Source organism: Clarias gariepinus, chromosome 26 (assembly GCF_024256425.1).
Source record: "Clarias gariepinus isolate MV-2021 ecotype Netherlands chromosome 26, CGAR_prim_01v2, whole genome shotgun sequence".
Classification (NCBI taxonomy): Eukaryota; Metazoa; Chordata; class Actinopteri; order Siluriformes; family Clariidae; genus Clarias; species Clarias gariepinus.
Window position 1 is genome coordinate 9,173,336 of NC_071125.1, and position 19,942 is coordinate 9,193,277.

Genomic DNA, 19,942 nt, shown 5'->3' on the forward strand with positions numbered 1-19,942 from the left:
GCTTTAAGAAACTACATTACCCAGAATTCGTGTATTCGCATCCGGAATTCCCTGAAGTTCCGGATCTCGGTTCGTCGTTTCCTTGCGGCTAGAGGAGAGGAGAGGAGGTGGTGTCGAGAGACTGGAAACGTTTCCCATCCCGTGTATAATCCCGATCAACTCCACTGTACAATGAAATTAACTTTCTTCAAGCCCGCCTCGGAACTCCACTATTTTACTATACTGCTGGTAAGTAAGCGCTCGCGCATCTTTTTGCACTTCCTGACTATAAGTTATGCTAGCAAGATAGCCAGTTAGCATGTAAGGCTAATCAGGAGTGTCATGATAGCGTTTAACAGTGCAGTGCAGACAAGTTATGGAGTTATAGAGTTATAGATGTGTCACCGGTGCAGAATAACTCGTACAGTGTCTATTATAGTACTGTAATGTGAAGTGAGCATTAATATGTGCACCTTGGTTGTAACCCGGCTTGCTAGTTAGCTGTGTGTGAACTGAACTGATCTGATTGATGAGTTATTAGCTGATTAGCATAACTGGTGACTTTTCCTAAGTATTATTAAGAAATCCGGCGAGTTACAGCCAATCAAACTTGTTGAGAAGTTTTTTTTTTATCAGCTAAGTCACTTAGCTAGCCGGCTAACTGTTACCTAGCAGTGTTACTAGCTTGCAGTGAAGCTTAGCAAACTCTGAATTATTTCCAAACCCTTTCTTTCTTTCTTTTTCTTTCTTACTTTTTTCTTTTTTTTTTAAACATATAACCTTTGTTCTGTAGTTATGACATACGAACCTAAGTAACCTTATGCTAGCTCTTGTAAAGATAATAAACTAGCTACTCTGGCTCTAGTCAGGGCTCGTACACACACACTCCTGTTTGGGCTGATTTATGGTTATTACTGGTGTAACATCCGGCTGGTTTTATTTTCATAATGCAAAAAAACGAACAGAAACTTAAACAACGCTTTAGGATCGAGGACTTTTGATTAGAAAGATAATGTCAGGAAGTTGTGCAGATGTTTGTGTGTGTGTTATTTAGCTAAGACAAGCACTAAACCGGTCGCTTTAGGGTTTATTGGTTTTATCCATCGAGTGTAGGATCGGATTTAACCCAAGTTTATGGAGTTATTTTGGGATGCATTCCGTTGCCTCACATCCAGTCCGGCCGGAGAAACCTGATTGGTCGAGTTCTCTGTTGTGGCTTAATCCTATTGGCTGACAACCCGGAACTAGTTTAAAGCGCAGCGCTGCGCTGTACTCGGAGTGATGTGAAGGTAACACAGGCCCTGCTTACAGTTCCATGAACAAGCGTTATACAAATAATATTATTCAAATCTGTCAATATTTGTCAAATATTTTTATGGTTCTAATGTAATTGCACACACATTGCTTAGTTCTCATATTTACCCCGTGTCTACTGACTATATGTAAGAGATATACAGTGTGCAATCTCAACAACAAGCTGTCTTTACTGCTGCTTTATGTCTCTAATTTCCTTTAGGATCAATAAAGTGTCTGTTAGTGATGGGAAGTTTAAATCTTCTTACTGACTCAGTTCTTTGGATCTCTTTCATCAAAATGAACAAATCTTTTAGCTCATTTTGTTTTCTTTTTATTAGAAATAAAATAAAATGTTGCATTTTTAATTAACAGGCCCCTAATACGTCTACATGCACAAATTTTGGTCATAGTTCCAGTAATAAAAATATTACACTGCAGCTAAGGGCATATTATAATAAACAGAATGAGTAGCTTACCTCTTATATCTTTTAGTTTGAGTCGTTCGCTCTTAGAATCTATTGCACCGCATAGTGTTTATAGGAGTCACGTGACAAAAGAACAAACGACTCGGGACTGCAGTACACAGGAAATTGCATTGTTGATATCGAGATGTGTCTGCTACTTACTGTATGCTCTGTAAAGCCTACATAACGGCTCTAAGCTGAGGTGTCGAAGAATTGGTGTTTTTTATGAGGCTGGTAACTCTAAATGAACTCCTCCTCTGCAGCAGAGATATGTTTTAGTCTTGCTTTCCTGGAATGGTCTTTGAGAGACAGTTTCATCATAGTGTTTGATAAGTTTTTTTATTTTGGCTGTTGTTTTTGTTGTTACTTAATTACCTAATGTGTTATTTTATAGTTAAAAAAAAATCCAGTATTGTTCTAGAATGTAGAAAATAAATCCAAACTTTTGACTGGTACTCTACATGGACACACGCACACATAGGCGAAGTGCATTGTTTGTGAGATACCCGAGCACCACCGTATTCTAACAATGCCGTCTTTCACTCAAATTCCATCCTCATTCCAATCACTGTGCTCTAAGGCTAGACAATTGCAGTTTTATTATAAAGTTTTATTATGATTCTTGAACTCACTTCACTTTTGTTCAAGCAAATATTTTCACTATCACAATTACCTGTGATAAATATAGCAACCTGTTCCTCCAGTGTCAGCGATTACCCAAGCGAATGAGCATCTGACAGGTCAGCATTACCAGAATTCAATGCGACACTTCTTTGACAGAACAGTCAGCAATCAAACACCTGATCCTTGAAGATCAACTGATAACTTGTGTTACTGTTTTTGGGAACTGTACACACAATCATTCACCAACACCACTCCTCCACTTTACAGGAACTCGCCTGCGAGTTATTGCCACGTCCTCCGTACAGCCCTGACCTCTTTTCCACATTTTTAGCCCCTTAAAGGAGTTTATGGGAGGCCAGCGTTTTAGACATACATGCAGAAAACATTCTAGCTTGATGGTATCCAAGCACTAGTGAAACACAGGGATACGTGCATCAGTGTGGCAGGGCATTATATAACGAAATATAATTTATTTACATACCTTGTAACTATTTTGAATATGCTATAGAAAGTGATATTAGTATAAATATACACTATATCTTAATCAGACATTACTTGTATATAGCCACAATGGTGTTTGAAAAATTCTATTCATTACAGTGTGATTCTTTGGCGTGACGTGTCGTGCTGAATTACGCTGTGCTGTAAGACGCCCGTTCGCTTGAGTACTGCCGAACAGGTCTTCCTTCTCATCCATAGTGAAAGTATTTTCCCTTTACATTTGTTTTTGCTCGGAGCTATAGCTGAACTATCATTTTCCCACAACACGCTGCAACAATATAACGCAAAGGTTCGACTCGCGTACATTCGACGAACAGTCCGTTCGGCTTCTCTATTACGTATTGCCTCGTCTGTTCCTTCTATTGTGGCAGTTGGTGTTGCTCTTCTCATTATGCCAGGATCTTAGGAGGTCTAACTATGGCAGCATGCCGTATTGTGTGGATTGTGGATTAATCTCGAAGTTGGCTCGTTTGTACTTCTGTTATGTTTTGCTGACAGTAGGAGTGAGATTAGTCGACGATTTAAAGCAGTACTGTTCCCCGGCTGCCAACAATATGGCTGTGCTTGCCATATGGCTCAAGGACTGTGTTTAAATATGTTATTATGGTGGATTAGATTCTTTTTTACAGGGTCAGTGGGCTCACTGTCATTTTAGAAACACACAGAAATGCTTAATTCTGTTTCCCGTCGAGCTCAGATAATGACACTGTAGTGTTACAGTTCTGTGTGCGCACAAAAATGTTTTTTGAACTGTTGCAACCCATCCCTGAGCAAATACAAAGTAACCCTTGAGTAAATTTGTGGTTCAGGGTAGCACTTTTGGCACTCACCATGTGCTCATGTACTTTATTTTTCTACTATGTTTATCTTTGCCAGATTAATTTACATATAAGACACACAATTTTCTTTTAACACAGCTGAAGGTGCCTTTAGATAGTCAAGAAATGTGTAACGTCACTTGTAAGTCTTGTGTTATTCTAAATGACTTGCAGGGCTATAAATGGCCTGCTGCTCGTAATTAATGGTCAGTAAACCTACCATGTGTCTTTTAACACGATGGGTTAAGTGTCATTGTGCGCTGTCCAGCAGGTCGTGGAATTCAGAATGAGGAATCTATTTGTTCTTCTGAAGAAGTTAACCATTCTGGGAACATCACTGTACAGAGCCTCGCAATAGACTGTATGAAGCACTGCACATGATACAGATGGATGGGTAGATAGATGGGTCGATAGGTAGAAGGTTTTTTTGTTTGTTTGTTTGCTTGTTGTTGTTTTTTTTTACTTAGTAGTGGACATGTGACGTACTTACAGATTTACCTTCATACTGCCTTAGCTCAATACTTTGTAACTTTCCTGCTGATTTACGGACATTCTCCTGATTTAATTCATGACCGTTGTACTGACTGCAGTATTTCCTGACTTATTTTCTACTTCCTCACTTGTTTGCTGACTTTATTCCTCACTAATTTTCTGACTTGCTTTCTGGTTTAAGGGCTTATTTACCTACTGACTAACTAACTGACTGACTTACCACTGACTGACTTGAGACTGACCGACTGACTTGAGGCTGACCGACTGACTTGAGACTGACTGACTGACTTGAGACTGACCGACTGACTTGAGACTGACTGACTTGAGACTGGCTGACTGACTGACTGGCTGACTGACTGGCTGACTGACTGACTGACTTGAGACTGACTGACTTGAGACTGGCTGACTTGAGACTGGCTGACTTGAGACTGGCTGGCTGACTGACTGGCTGACTGACTGACTGACTTGAGACTGACTGACTTGAGACTGACTGACTCACTGACTGACTTGAGACTGACTGACTCACTGACTGACTTGAGACTGACTGACTCACTGACTGACTTGAGACTGACTGACTCACTGACTGACTTGAGACTGACTGACTCACTGACTGACTAAATGACTTGAGACTGACTGACTGACTGACTAAATGACTTGAGACTGACAGACTCACTGACTGACTGACTAAATGACTTGAGACTGACGGACTCACTGACTGACTGACTAAATGACTTGAGACTGACGGACTCACTGACTGACTGACTAAATGACTTGAGACTGACGGACTCACTGACTGACTGACTAAATGACTTGAGACTGACGGACTCACCGACTTAAGACTGACCAACTGACTCACTGACCTGAGACTGACGGACTCACCGACTTAAGACTGACCAACTGACTCACTGACCTGAGACTGACTCACTGACCTGAGACTGACTCACTGACCTGAGACTGACTCACTGACCTGAGACTGACTCACTGACTGACCTGAGACTGACTCACTGACTGACCTGAGACTGACTCACTGACTGACCTGAGACTGACTCACTGACTCACTAACTTGAGACTAACTGACTGACTCACTAACTTGAGACTAACTGACTGACTCACTAACTTGAGACTGACTCACTGACTACAGACTGGTTTAATGACTAACTGAATTATCTCTGGTCACACCTCTTGACTGATTGACTTTTGCACTTGCTTTATTACTAATGTAATTGCTGACTTGCAAGCACTGACTGACATACGGAGTGATTTACTTGCTTCCTTACTTGCTGACTTACTTACGAACACAGCGACTGACATACTCAGTGACTGAATGGTTGACTGATAAACTGACTTAAGTTATTGAACACCAGGGAGCATATCAGTAGCTGTAAAAGACCAGACCTACCCAGATAACCAAACTATAGAGAGAAAGTACATTGGATGAAATACAAATTTGATTTATTTATTTATTTAAACTCCTCCACCCCCACCCCACGTGCTTCCTCCCACACACATGAAGCCGTCAAACCGCATCTTTTTTCAACTTCTTTTTATGCAGTGATGGCGTTAAACACTGAGGAAACTGTCATTCACCACTACCACTTGCGTGAGCTCGCAGAAGCCCATGACGGACTAGGGATGTGACACTGTGGATCTCATGCAAATTCCCCTTTGCCACAGGGAGGAAGTCGGAGAAAATTATAGGGCAAAATTTTACAAGGTGGTTTAACATGTTGCATGCATACCAGCCTGTAAATCTCTATTGCTAGACAGTACCACAGGTATCAGTAGGAGAATATCAGCGTCAATGGCTGTAAAACATGCTGTTTGTCAGGTAGCAGATCTGGTGTAACTGGTCCTTCCAGACGTGTGAAACTTGTCTGTCCTGGAATAATAAGTGCTTCATTAAGACACCTGTGAATCGATAATCATGTTTCTTAAAGACGTCCTCTAACAACATTATTAAAAAGACAAGTCTGAATATTTTTCTCTGCCAGTAAGAAAAACGGGTCATGTGATTTGATCTTTTTGTTTTCTAAAGAAATTCCGTAAAAAAAAAAAATCTGTTTCTTTTTATTGTAACCACCAGCTTGTGTTTTTTTTACTTCCTCAATGAATAGAGTCTAAAAATATCTGTTATCGCACCATGCTAATTTCTAATTTAACTCTGTGGTCAGGAAAAAATAAACAGTTACTTTAGAATTGAAAAAAAAGCAGCAAAAGACTAAATTCAGTTTGTAAGATGGAAGCGTGACACGGTGATGACACGCACAGGCTGCGGACTTCTTGTGGACTTTCCTCACCTACAGAAAAGCACATCGGGTCAGTAATGACATCATGGGTCGAATCTGTAACCAGCTGGGATGTTTGCTGTGACTGTTGGTGAAAGTGTGGTAGAACGCGGTGCAGATGTTTTAATAGGCCAGGTAACCTCTATTCACCTACCCGCCATGACCCTGATCAGGATAAAGAGGTTATTGCAGATAAATGACATCGACTCTCCATCATGGTAAAGCTTCTCTGCCATCTGTACACGAGTCATTAAGGAACCTTACAGGGTACATCCATGCTTCAGGTTGAAGTGACCAAAATCTGATTTTTTTTTTTTTTTTTTTTTTTTGGACAACAACATGTTTTTATATTGTGTTTTCAGTAGAGACCTGAATATAAACTGACGTTACGGTTGATCTTGAATGATTCTGCCAAGGAGAATGGAAGAAACTTCCAAATGAAAGCTGTGCCAAGCTTCACAAGCAGACTTGAGGCTGTCTTTGCTGCCAAAGATGCTTTGATCAAGTACGAAGTCATGGATCTGAATGCTTATAAAAAAGGGATATTTGTTTTTATGTATTCCCACTTTAGAATATCAGCTCCGGTAATTTCCTGGGTCTGGGGTTGAATCCCAAATAGGGTTAAACAGAGAAAGGTAGTGTAGCGTTTACAATCCACTTGTTCTTCACACTAAGTAGTGCCCTTGATGAGGAGTTTATAGAGGGATTTGGGATTCAGCCTTGTGTAAGACGCTACTTGTACCTCACCTTAGAAGCAACTAAGGAGTAACAAGGGAGACAAGGTGTTGTTGAAGATGACAATATTTTCTTTTTGGACAAGTTTGAAATGTGTATTTTGGCAGGTAGTTGCTCTCTCCTCAGTACTGCAAACCGCACCAACCTATTTTCACCCTTTTTCTTAGCGAAATTTAGTGTTATCAATGATTGTAGAAACCTGGGACATCACAGTGATTCCTATATACAGTTAAACATTCCAGTGATGTTATTGTCTGTTAACGTCACTCGTGGAAAACCTCTCGTCCAATCAGAATACTCGGTATGAACTAACTGTTGTGTAATGGTAAATAAAGCCTATTTAAGTTAAACAGCGCTTTAACTTGTCAGTTTGAGACTGCTGAAATTCGTAGCCCAGTATATTTATTGATTTAGAAATTCAAAGCACTTCGTTACGTCGCCCCGGATGAGGGTTTTCCGCCAAGTGTAACTCATTTAAAAGTAAAAGGCGCTGATTTGTTTGCAAACAATGCGACGTGCGGCTATAATAATGTGACTTTACTTACCAGCTCAGGGTTGAGGAGATCATCACGTGTTCCTGAGTAAGAATTTTACACTTGTATAGTCATTTTTTTTTTTTTTTTTTTAACACTCCAAACTACAAGATTTATATGACCGCAGTATTTTTTTTTCTTAGCGAGTTAGGGTTAGATTCATATCAAGTGTGTTGCACAGACCAATTTTGACAGACGATACACCCTGATAAGGCGGCGTAAAGCTTTGGTTATGACTGCAAGAGTCAAACCGTTAGAGTGTGAATCAGAATGCAGATAAATAATTATTTTCCCCAACTCCTAGTATTTGTTTTACTCGTGAAACAATTGGGAAGTGTGATCCGACACGTTGAGTTCGTTGCCCGACAGTTGCGTTGAGATTTTGTCCTGCTTATGTTTTAAAATGCGTCTCAAATCAGATGTCCTATTTGGCCTTGCTTGACAAAACTAATTGCTAGCTAAAGTCCTTTTCAAAGACACAGACGTGATTCCTCATTCTCAGAGACGTCAGGAAAGCCTTGTGCATATAGTCACCGCTCAAGGATTCAAGTACTGTACTCGCTAATTATTCATACTCTGTACATACTGTAGTTAGTTGGTGAGACTTTTCATTTGCATCAGGTTTAATAGCTTTGCCATGTACATGCTTCATTCAGATTGCCTCATCTATTCTTCACACGCGATTATATCAAATTACATCCTCAATTATAAACTTTTTTCAGTGTTCGAGTGTCTCTTTAATACACTTGATTATCAGAGCCGTTAACAATCCCTCCACTTAGCGTCGTGTTTATGGTTCTTCACCTTTCTAAAGGGTTTTCTAAAAAGGTGAAGCTCTATACACACACACACACACACACACACACACACACACACACACACACTCACACACACACTCCAGCTGAGGGCTGAGTCAAAGCAAATCTTCATGCTTGGATTTCACAGCTGATTCTGATGCGTGTCTTTTTTTTTTTTACTTTTAAACAGATAAGCGGGATGTACACTCCGGGCCGAGGGGAGATCACCAGTCTCGATTCAGGGAACATTGACGAAATTCTGAGTAAGTGATTGATTTGCATGTGTGTGTTATGTTGTGACCAGTTAACTAAAACTAAACATTGTGTTTTTTTTTTCTTTTTTCTTTTTCCTCAGACAATGCGGGAGTGGCTTTAGTCAACTTTTATGCAGACTGGTGAGCATGGGATCAGAGCCGTTAATTAATTAATCGCCGTTAAAGATTTAACCGATTGTTTTGCAAGCATTAGTGCATTAGCCAACTCCTTATACGCCCCTTCCTCCATCTTTTTCCATTTTCACGCCGAGCTCCGTCACAAAACTACCCAAGCACGCAGCTGCCATGGAGGAAGCGAAAGATTAAGACTTTAGAGTAAAGGGTTCGGGTTCAAGATCTGGTTAAAAGTTAAAATCTCAGTTTCTAGCAGAAGCGTGCGGAGTAAAACACCATGGTGCGTTCCAGTGGTGATGTGCCATTCCCCCCCCCACACACACACACACAGTACGACTCAGTGTTACCACCTTCAGCCCTGAGTTGTTTCATTGTACCACAGCAACTTAAAAATAATTACACATTGTTATTTATTAAAGAACATGGTGTTTTATTCTGTTCCAACATATTTAAGTTTAGATTTTGAAACGATTCCTCAAAGTTTTTTCTTCCTCTTTCTGTAACGTTCCTTCCATAGTTCTCTACAGTAGTAAAAGTGTTTTACAATAAAATCATCTGTTTTATGTGTTTTTTTTTTTTGTTTGTTTGTTTTTTTAACCATTAAACCAAGCATTGTGTGTGTGTGTGTGTGTGTGTGTGTGTGTTCAGGTGTCGGTTCAGTCAAATGCTGCACCCTATCTTCGAGGAAGCCTCAAATGTGGTGAGGGAAGAATATCCAGACCGTTCGCAGGTGGTGTTTGCCCGTGTGGATTGTGACCAACATAGTGAGTGGCACACACACCTACTCACGCATGCGCGCATGCACACACACACACCAGTTTAGCCTTTCAGATAAAATAAATTAAACAGAATTATTGATGACCCATAAAGCGTTTGATGGTTTAATGACAAAACTGCATCTTCTGTGAAGTAAAGGCGGCTCAAAGATCCCCCGGTGTGTGTGTGTGTGTGTGTGTGTGTGTCGCTGCACGTTTGCCCGTGTGTGAGAGACAGAGCTAGATTCCACCCGATGAGCCTCGCAGTATTTAACCCTCAGTATGGGGTTCACTTTCATCTCTACTCTCCTCACGCTTTTCCCGTCTTGCTCCTCTTTCGCTCGCTCGCTGTTCAGCCACGTTTTTTCAGCTCGCTTCGTTTTGCGTGTTCCTGTTTATTAACACACACACGCTAGCGGCTTCACGAGGAGCCCAAGGAAATGGTTCAGTGCTGGAATAGAAGAAAATTCAAAGAAGTTCCTGTAAGGAAAAAAGTGTCGAAACACGCCGAGTCACAGATACATTGCAGCGATATCTCTGTGAGATCTGTGTATGAACATGACTTTACAAACTGACCCCCAACCACACACACACACTGAGAGTCATGCTTTCAACCAACCAACAAATTAAAGAAGCTGTGTTATATTGTAAAAATGTCATGCTTTGGTGGGTGTGTGTGTGTTTCTATTTTATATTTTCGGAAATGTAGCCTCCTCCAGTTTCTGATTGCCGGGAACGTGGTACGATTATAATGCAGCCACAGCACGAGAGAGCTTAGCGGTATGGTGGTGAGAACATGAAAGAGATTTGTGTATGGGGGGGAGTAAAATTTTAGCATGTGCGACAAAGTCGAGTATGAGCGAGCAGGCAATAAATACAATTTAAACGCCATTTAAGCAACAATGCAATTTCAGCACAAACAAATACACAGCTTAAGGGCAAAGAATAAAAGCGTCCAATCTTAGCACAAAGAAATACAGTTTGAGTGAGCAAGCAAAAAATACTATTTAAGCAAGTAAAGATATACAATTTCAGCAAATACAAAAAAAAATACAGTTTGATTGCACAAAAACTAAATAGTTTAAGCACAAAAAAAAAAAAAAAAGAATTTGAGCATGCAAAAATATGTATTTCAGTTTTTAAAAAATAATTGAGCATGCCAAAATAAAAACATTTTGAGCACACAAAAATAACAATTATTTGAGCAGGGAAGAAACTTATTTGAGCATGCAAAAATATAATCTTAGAGCATGCACCAATAATTTGGACGTGCAAAAAATAGATTATTTGAGCATGCAACAAAAAAAAAGCATCAGTCGACATAAAACAATGAGCATACTAATATATATATATATATATATATATATATATATATATATTTTTTTTTTTTTTTTTTTTAAGCTCAGATTGAGGCACAAAACTTCTGCCATAAATGCAGTCTTCTCCAATTTTAGCTCATGAAGGTTGAAACTTGACATATTGTGCATTTCGCAATGCAAACTAACAATCAACTTCTAACAGGCAGTAAGAATTCAGCAGGGCAACGCCAGTGCTTATTACCGATCCACAGACACTCAGAGCATTACATCAGCATTACGTTAGAACACGATGCAGCGCTCTATAAACATTCACTCTGCTCGCTCTTTTTTTTTAGCTGACATAGCCCAGCGCTACAGGATCAGCAAGTACCCGACCCTGAAGCTCTTCAGAAATGGCATGATGATGAAGAGGGAGTACCGAGGTCAAAGGTCGGTGACGGCCATCGCTGACTTTATCAGGCAACAGAAAGTCGACCCGATCACAGAAATCCGCAGCCTTGAAGAGGTCAATAAAGTAGATGTGAGTATACACACACACACACACACGTACTGTATATGCACGATGAGTAAGCTGCACCGTCCTAGAGTTTTCCCGTTTCTCATCCGCTCTTCTACCTTTCAGAGGACTAAGCGAACCATCATCGGCTACTTGGAGCAGAAGAACTCGGAGAACTACCACACGTATGAAAGAGTGGCCAATATCTTGAGAGACGACTGCGTCTTTCTGGCGGCATTCGAGTAAGAACACGCTGACATCAGTTACTGACACTCGCACAGGAGTGTCAGTAAAAACAAAACAGCAGAAGCTTCTTAATGTAGTCTATGCCTGTAGGTTGTTCATTTCAGTGCTAAGGCAGCGTTGTCTCGCAGGTAGAACAAAGGGAGAGAATTGTGCCTTCTTAATCATAATGTCATATGATGTCATTTCTTAAATCTAATGCCTCTTACAGAAGGTTGACACAACACAGGCTGGATAGTAATTCTTATTTTTCTTTCTCGTTCAGTGAGGTGTCGAAACCCGAGAGGTTCAGTGGTGATAACATCATCTACAAGCCAATAGGAGAGAACGTTCCTGACATGGTGTTTCTCGGCTCGCTCACAAACTTTGACCTGGCGTACGCGTGGGTCCAGGACAAGTGTGTGCCACTGGTCCGGGAAATCACTTTCGAAAACGGAGAGGTAAAATCTCTTTTTCTTTCTCATATACATCAATATGCTCACTGGCCACTATATTAGGAACACCAGTAGCCATGCAGCGGAGTGCGTCAAATGCATCATCTGGTCTTTTTCCCTTCCTTTGTCCGGTTTTAGAGAGTCTGAGGCCAACATAAAACACAATGTCAGTGACTGGTCTCGTGCAGTTGTCGTGCATCCACCTCGTGGTTTGGTGTGGTGTGTGTTCTGAGATGCTTTTCTGTTTACCACAGTTTTAAAAAGGTTTTAGTAAGCTCAAACGAGTTTGATCATTTTCTCCTTAGTTTTCGAAGTTTCTGGAAAACAAAGCCACTAACCAGGCCACGGTTGAGGCTAAAAAAAAAATTTTTTTAAAGGAAATTGGAGCATAAATTTTTTTTTTTAATAAGAATTTATTTTATATATGTTTATTTGAGGTTTTTAAAAAAATATATTGTGCATATAAAAACTAAACAAAAAAACCTATTTGAACATGCAAAATATAGATCGATTTGAGCATGCATAAAAATCATTTTTTAAAGAGTCGACATAAAACACTGAGTGTACAAAAATTATATATTTAATTTTTGCCCATTCTGATGTTTTGTACGGACATTAAAAGAAGCACGTGAGCTGAAGTAAGTGTATAGTGATTATACCTCATCAGGCTATGAAGTGTCTGTGATCAAATCTAACACGTTTATCAAGAATAAATGCTCTGTATTGAGCATCGTAACTTAATTTAACTAATGTTAAAATCGTGTGTGTGTGTGTGTGTGTAGGAGCTGACAGAAGAAGGCATTCCATTCCTGATCCTCTTCCATCTGAAGGAGGATACAGGAAGTCTAGAACGGTTCCAGCAGGAAGTGGCACGGCAGCTGATCACCGAGAAAGGTATGTACACAAGACGGGGCATAAAGAGAAGATTACACACCTATACGACTGAACACACCATGGGTGTGTATGAATGTTTGAATTCCCACTTCCTGTAGAGGTTTACCAACCATTTGTCTGTTCATTAACTCTGATAATTAATTCAGTATGTGCAAAATATAAAAATGAGCATCGTTTCGAGGGTGCCAATAATTTTGGAGCTTAATATATTATATAAGATAGATGTTAAATGGAGTCACAGATTTTGACATAAATGCTCTGTTTTCCTTGTGTCTCAGGCTCTATAAATTTCCTGCATGCCGATTGCGATAAGTTTCGGCACCCTCTGCTACACATCCAGAAGACTCCCGCCGACTGCCCCGTCATCGCAATAGACAGTTTCCGCCACATGTACGTCTTCCCAGAATTCAACGACCTCACGTAAGTACCTTTCCCACCATCTTTTCTCACAGCGTCTTTTTAATAAGGTGTGTGCCGCGCGGGTTTGTGGAATATAGAAAGGAATTGTGTGTTATCTCCAGGTCCAGAAACCTCACAATTAAATACTAATTATTCTACCTTCACCCTTAAACCATCTCACACACACACACACACACAACCTAGTGCTCCAGGCTTTAACTTTTAACTAGTTAATTTAATTAATGTGAGCAAACGGTGTCTTTTTTTTTTTTTTTTTTATGCGACGTTTCTTTGCTCGTTTAAGCGTTATCAGGTTTGGAGTCTAAACCCAGTGCATTTCCAGAAAGCTCCATAATTCAGCACACGCTGTATTCCATTAACAGTCGCCGTGTACCATTATTCGATCCCGGCGTTATCGGCTCACCTCACTGCAGACCTCGATGTCGCAGATCGGCCGGGAGCTTAAGTTAGTTACCGTGGCGTCTGCAGCGAGACAACGTCGTTATCTCGTTACACACGCGCGGTTTTGGAGACGGCCCGGCTTCCCCGAGCTCTTAGCCAATCGCTTATCGAATCAACAAGGCCCGTTCCTAGAGTTTATTCTCATCTGTTTACTAGCTTTCAGACACAAATCTTTTCTCTTGATTTTTTTTTTTTTTACCTCGGTGTCTGTCTTTTTTTTTTCAGGGTTCCTGGAAAACTGAGGCAGTTTGTGTTGGACCTCCACTCAGGAAAGCTGCATCGAGAGTTCCACCATGGACCCGACCCCACGGACAGCACTCCAGGACAGGTCAGGAAGCTCTGAAAGACATAAGACATTACTTACTTCTGTAGTTTCAACACAGAACCTCCACTTACACCAACACTGACGAGCAGGCAGAAGGAGTAAAGAATCCAATGAGAATTGGTGACTTTTTGTAGGACTAGTGCATTTAATTTCCACATCCAACTCACAGCTCCGAAGCAACTTAGATTTTGGTTTCAGTAAGTAAAGTCCTGACAAGAAGAGCCAGACCCTAATATTCCAGTAATAATGGGAGTCATGGCCCAATCTAGATTAAAGTGCATCATAGAAACACGCTAGTTTGAGCACTCTGACCTGATCTGGTCCAATTGTAAATCTTTGATAATCTGTTCAGTAAGTCAATATTACCCATGTAAACACTAAATCTGATTATTTCTCTCTTGTTGGAATAAATGTGTTCTTTCTGCGTATGTTTACCCCATATGGGGTATTATTAAGTGACATGAGTTTCCAGGAAATAAACTAATTTTGCTTACAGTAAATTCGTAAACTCATAAATAACCACTTTCTCCCACCAGACTTTACTTCAGACTTTCATCCATTTCCTTCCGGTCTCTGGCGGAGAAAGGAGCACTGACTGGCTCACAATTTATACGTAAACACGTCCAGCCAATCAGAGATGAGACTGAATTCTAGTGACCAATCAGAACTCAGAAGGCAGGATTTAACGTAAAGTTGGAGAAGAAACAACTACCACTTCTGTTATATTTTTGGCAAATTAAACACTCCATAGTGAGCAGAATTTAAGAACTGTAAATTCCGAAAAACACGCATTTCATCAGATTAGCGTACGTGGAAATAATGCGAAAGGAAGAAATAATGTCCATGTAAACATAGCAAGTGATGCTTTCCACAGGTGTCTTTTACATACAAGCATTTTCTATTCTCAATTTTTTTATATATTGGGAATTTGTTCAAATGGAATCGCCATATAGTCTGTAGGTAGCTCGTGTAAACATCGCACTAGGTTAGTGTAATCTAATTTAAATTAGTGCAACTGTCAGTCAGTAAAAGTAAAGATCTTAGATAGTGTCAATGATGCACAGACTCAGTACTGTGTGTTGGGAGTCAGGTAACAACATTTAACACTAAGCGCGTGTAATTACATTTTTTGTTTAGTTATTAATTAAAGAAATTATAATTTGCCAACTTATTATCTATAAAACTTTAAGGGAGGAGGCTGACTTGGCATTTTCCAAGTTTCTTCATGTTGCTTTCTTTCCTAAAAGACTGCCAAGTGCCATGAAAAAAAATTTTTTTTCATTTCTTTACAGTGAAAACATCATGTACCGGTACATTCAGACACGTCCAGTTTAATTGGGTTAAATCAAACTTAACCTGAGGGAGAAACATGCATCGTGCATATCTGGTTATCATTAATTATTAACGAATAATCGATCACACCTTTGACTAAAATTTCCAACACTTATCAGGATTTGAACTTATAATAAGCAGCCATGCATTTTGTTAACGAAGGACGTTGTGCCTCAGCGGGATATCCTGAAGCTGTAAATGACACATTAAATGATAAGAAAATTGCATTTGTTTTTGATCACTCGGGTAATGGAGTCCAACCCTACTTCATTTCATCCCATTTATTAACAGACATGGCGGCTTGTCAGGCAGAAACGTATATTTGTTTGTTTTGTGACTGCATTAGCAATAGATAGCCGCTTCGTTTGAACCATCATCAAAGGATCAGTCACTATCTTTAATACAGTCCGCGCTTTAGATGACATTTCAGTCGGTTATTTTCGAAGATCAAAGTCGGCCATGTGACAAGACGTCCAGACGTCAGGCTGAAGATCCGTTCTGAAAAAACAGATCAAGAACCGAGCGAATTAATGCAGGTTTCATGTAATTAACGTTATTAACTAGTGCTGACGTCCGACCGGAGAACAGAGAGGCCGAGTGTTTAATGTGCCAACCCTCAGAGACGTGTACATCCAAGCCCAGGTTTACATTTACACTAAATCATTTCAAAGTGATGCAGGATGGACAAATCAGTAGCCTGTGCACCAGGGACACGCAGATTTTATATCTGGGCTGAAGTTTATTCGTAGTCGCCTGGCAGATAAACATATTTACAATCCAATAAAGGAACATAAAGCAGTTAAAAACAAAAAAAAACAAACAGAATGCTGGAAGTGATGATAAAATCTCCACTGCATTCATAAAGCAAAGTGTAATTAAAAAAAACATAAAATAACATTTTATACAAGGGGTGTTCAAGTCAAACCGGGACTCGCGATGAATTCTTTTGTGAATGAAGGCAAAAAAACGATTGACGTTGACAGAAAACATTTTAAATAAGGCTGTATGTCCATGAATGACGATGGCTCAGAGCCCACTGCAGCCGTTCCCATGACTATTTGGCATGTGGACCGTCTAATCCTTAAAAATTAACTTTTTATCTTGAAACTGTACACACAATTCACAAATACCACTTGCACATTTCCATGTTTGGGCCATTAAAGGAGTTCCTGGGTTTCAGACATGAAGCAGTCAGTCTAATCATGGCTCCGGTATACTCAAAACTTTCTACCAAGCACTAGTGAAACACTGCGATAAGTACATTAGTGTAGCAGAGGATTATATAGAAAAATAAAGGGAGTTTCATAATTTTGTTATTCTGCGCAATCAAAAGTCCCAGTTTGACTCGAACGCCGCTCCTATAACATAAAAAGTCTCCTTTAAGCAACTAATACACATGGTTTTTTTGTTTGTTTTTAACAGGAGGAGAACAAAGAGGTGGCCAGCAATCCTCCAGAGAGCTCATTCCAGAAGCTAGCACCCAGCGAGAACCGTTACACCATCCTCAGGGATCGGGACGAACTGTGACCTCGTCTCACATCACCACCTAGCGCAGAACACCCGGCAGGCAGCCACCTGCGTCACCTCTATTTTCATAACTTTTATTTTGGCTAAAAAGAAGAAAATCTGAAGGTTTTTTTGGAGGAGTGGGGAAAAGAAGATGAGAGAGAGAGCGTGTGAGAGAGAGATTTTACTTTTATTTTTTTGGAGCTTGTAAATATGTATGTCCTCTGTAGGTGAGTCGTCTAAATTAAATAAGTGATTTTTTTTTTTTTTTCAACCCTGTTTTTTTTTTTGTCTCCTTTTTTTGTAAGAAGAAAAATAAGCAGATAAACATTAATGGTTCTCCCCAGCAAGGATCTACACACTCAAGGCCTGGGGAATCATGGGAAACGACTCTGGTCAACCCTGTGATGTTCCTAATTTCAGTCGATAGTAAATGCGTGTAAGAATGAGAGTGTGTGTGTGTGTGAGAGAGAGAGAAAAAGAAGGAGAGTGAGTGCACATCGGTACATTATTAGTGTGTATTCTTACATACTGTGGGAATTCCAGACTTGTCAAAAAAAACAAATCAAATCCTTGCTTATTAAAATCTGGACTCATATCAGCCCATTCCATGAGGAGGAGTGGTAAGGGGTGGGGCTTAATAAGGGGTGGGGTTTGATGGGGTGTTATAATAATGTCAGAGTGGGGAATGGAAAGAAAACTAATTATAAATTAAAGGGAAAACATTTTACAGGATTTAAGAGTGTCTGTGTGTTTTATATCAACTGCAATCACAAAGTTCTGTGCATTTTATATTTCCTTTTTTTTTTTTTTTTTACTAAATATTTCCAAATTCATCTTGGCTTGAGATAACAGCACAGGATGGCATGATTGCAAGATTTCCTTTTGCACCCTAATTAATCTTGAAGATCAAGGAGCACATTTAACTGTGGCAGGAAGTTGACATGGAAAGAGTGACTCACACTTGAGCAGCGCTTTGTGTGTACATTGAGGAACATTCTGAGACTTATTTTGGTAAAACTCGCACTCGAAGCCCACTTTGAGGAAAGTGGAAGTGGCGAGAGGTGGGCGCTGAAGTTCAGTGACATCATCTCACCCACGGCAGAAACCCGTGCCGTCAGAGCAGTCGATGTGATGATATAATGCGCAAGCACCAGACGCTCAGATGGTCTCCTTTTCCATTCGCAACGATGGAAAGCGTGGGGTGTCTGGGACGCAGAGACACGAGTCGGGTCAGTGTTTTCACTGGGACTTTCCCCCCGCACTCCAGGCACTCGAACACGCCTGCATATCCATCTGACACAGTTGCCCATCTACACACATATTTCACACACACATAGGGGAAGTCCTGTGTGTTTTGCGCGGAAGGCGTGGGGGATAACGTGTAGCTCAAATCAGGTCTGTGTCTCAATGGGGCTTCCCCAAATATCCCAAAAAAAACATGACCCCAAGTTGGGGTCATTTCATGTTTAACATTTGCAAAATGATCAAGTGAAATAAAAAGGATCTCATGCTGACATGTCCATGCATACTTCTTGCTAGATGTAACCTATAAACCTTTTCTATTATAAATCAATATTTTATTGTTTTATTATTGTAAACCTTGCGCACCATCCAGCCACTCTGCATATTAAAGCTACGGACGACCTCCAGCCAGCCCTGAGCTGTAAACAATTCCACTTTATTTGCAGCTAAATACAAGGATCGATACAAAAGGTCATTGTTCAGCTTTTCCCAGGGTTTTTACAGAACTTTGATTAAATCACATTGAAATTTTGTTTGCGCTTGAAGAGAGCTGACTGTGAATTGATTTTTTTTTCCCGTATTAGATTTGGCTTCTTGGTGGCCTTCGTCATCAAAGCCCTAAAGCAGCTACACGTCAAGCTTTCAGCTCAAGAGTTTAACGATGCGCTCACCAGGAATATGAAATAAATATGATTATGACCGTTTTGATATAATGCACAAGATGCTTGGACATTCTAAAGAAAAGATACAGCAATGGATTTAGGGACAATGTCTCATGAATAACTAAAATCAATCAGGGAATGCACAGTAAGTACTGAAAGTATGCTGGTATACACATACTGTCTTCCTAAAAAAGAAAAATCACTATTTCAGAAGAGAGTCAAATTATTGGCCTGCATCAAGCAAAGAAAACAACTAAGGAGATTTTAAATGACCTGAAAACACATTATCAAAACCTGGAAGGATAGTGCTTAGGGAAGAAAAAAAACAGGATTGGCAATTTGCATAGTTCAGAAATTGACAATCGAAATCACAGTTATGTTTAATAGTGAAAGTAAGAGCATTTCCATACACACAATGTGATGAGAACCCAGTGCTGGGACTAAATAGCTGAGTCTATATATATAAAAAAAAAAAAAACACTTGTTAGTGTGATTAATCAAGGTCTCAAAAAAGGTCTTAATTTTAATTCTAGAATGCATAAAGAATGGAATGGAAAAAGGTCAGGTGGTCTGATGAATCCACATTGACCCTATTCCAGAGTGATGGGCGTGTCAGGGTAAGAAGTGAAACTCATGCATTGTGCCCACTGTACAAGCCTCTGGAGGCAGTGTTATGATCTGGGGTTGCTTCAGGTAGTCAGGTCTAGACACAGCAACATTATGTGGCAAATAAAATAATAAAATGAAGTCAGATGATGACCTAATAGTACTGAATGACCAGGGTATCACATATGCACTTTTTTCCTTTTCTAACACAGGTAAATTCCAGGACAGAAATTGTGCAGGAATGTTGTGGGACCACAAGAAATCGTTTTAACATGTATTGGAATCACACTGCAAAACTAAAGGTGGTTGAATTAAATCTTTTTAGGCACTTTTTAGGCGGGCAGTGTTAGA

At 40.0% G+C, this 19,942-nt stretch overlaps 1 protein-coding gene across 1 annotated transcript; it reads left to right on the forward strand.

Moving 5' to 3' along the window:
* The first annotated feature begins 67 nt into the window (after positions 1-67).
* On the forward strand, positions 68-18,595 carry erp44 (endoplasmic reticulum protein 44). The gene is made up of 11 exons (XM_053487461.1): positions 68-228; positions 8,715-8,787; positions 8,880-8,919; positions 9,562-9,677; positions 11,323-11,507; positions 11,610-11,725; positions 11,992-12,166; positions 12,943-13,054; positions 13,333-13,474; positions 14,141-14,243; positions 16,995-18,595. Exons 1-11 carry the CDS (start codon positions 172-174, stop codon positions 17,097-17,099), a joined length of 1,224 nt encoding a protein of 407 aa, XP_053343436.1. The 5' UTR covers positions 68-171; the 3' UTR covers positions 17,100-18,595.
* Positions 18,596-19,942: the final 1,347 nt, after the last annotated feature.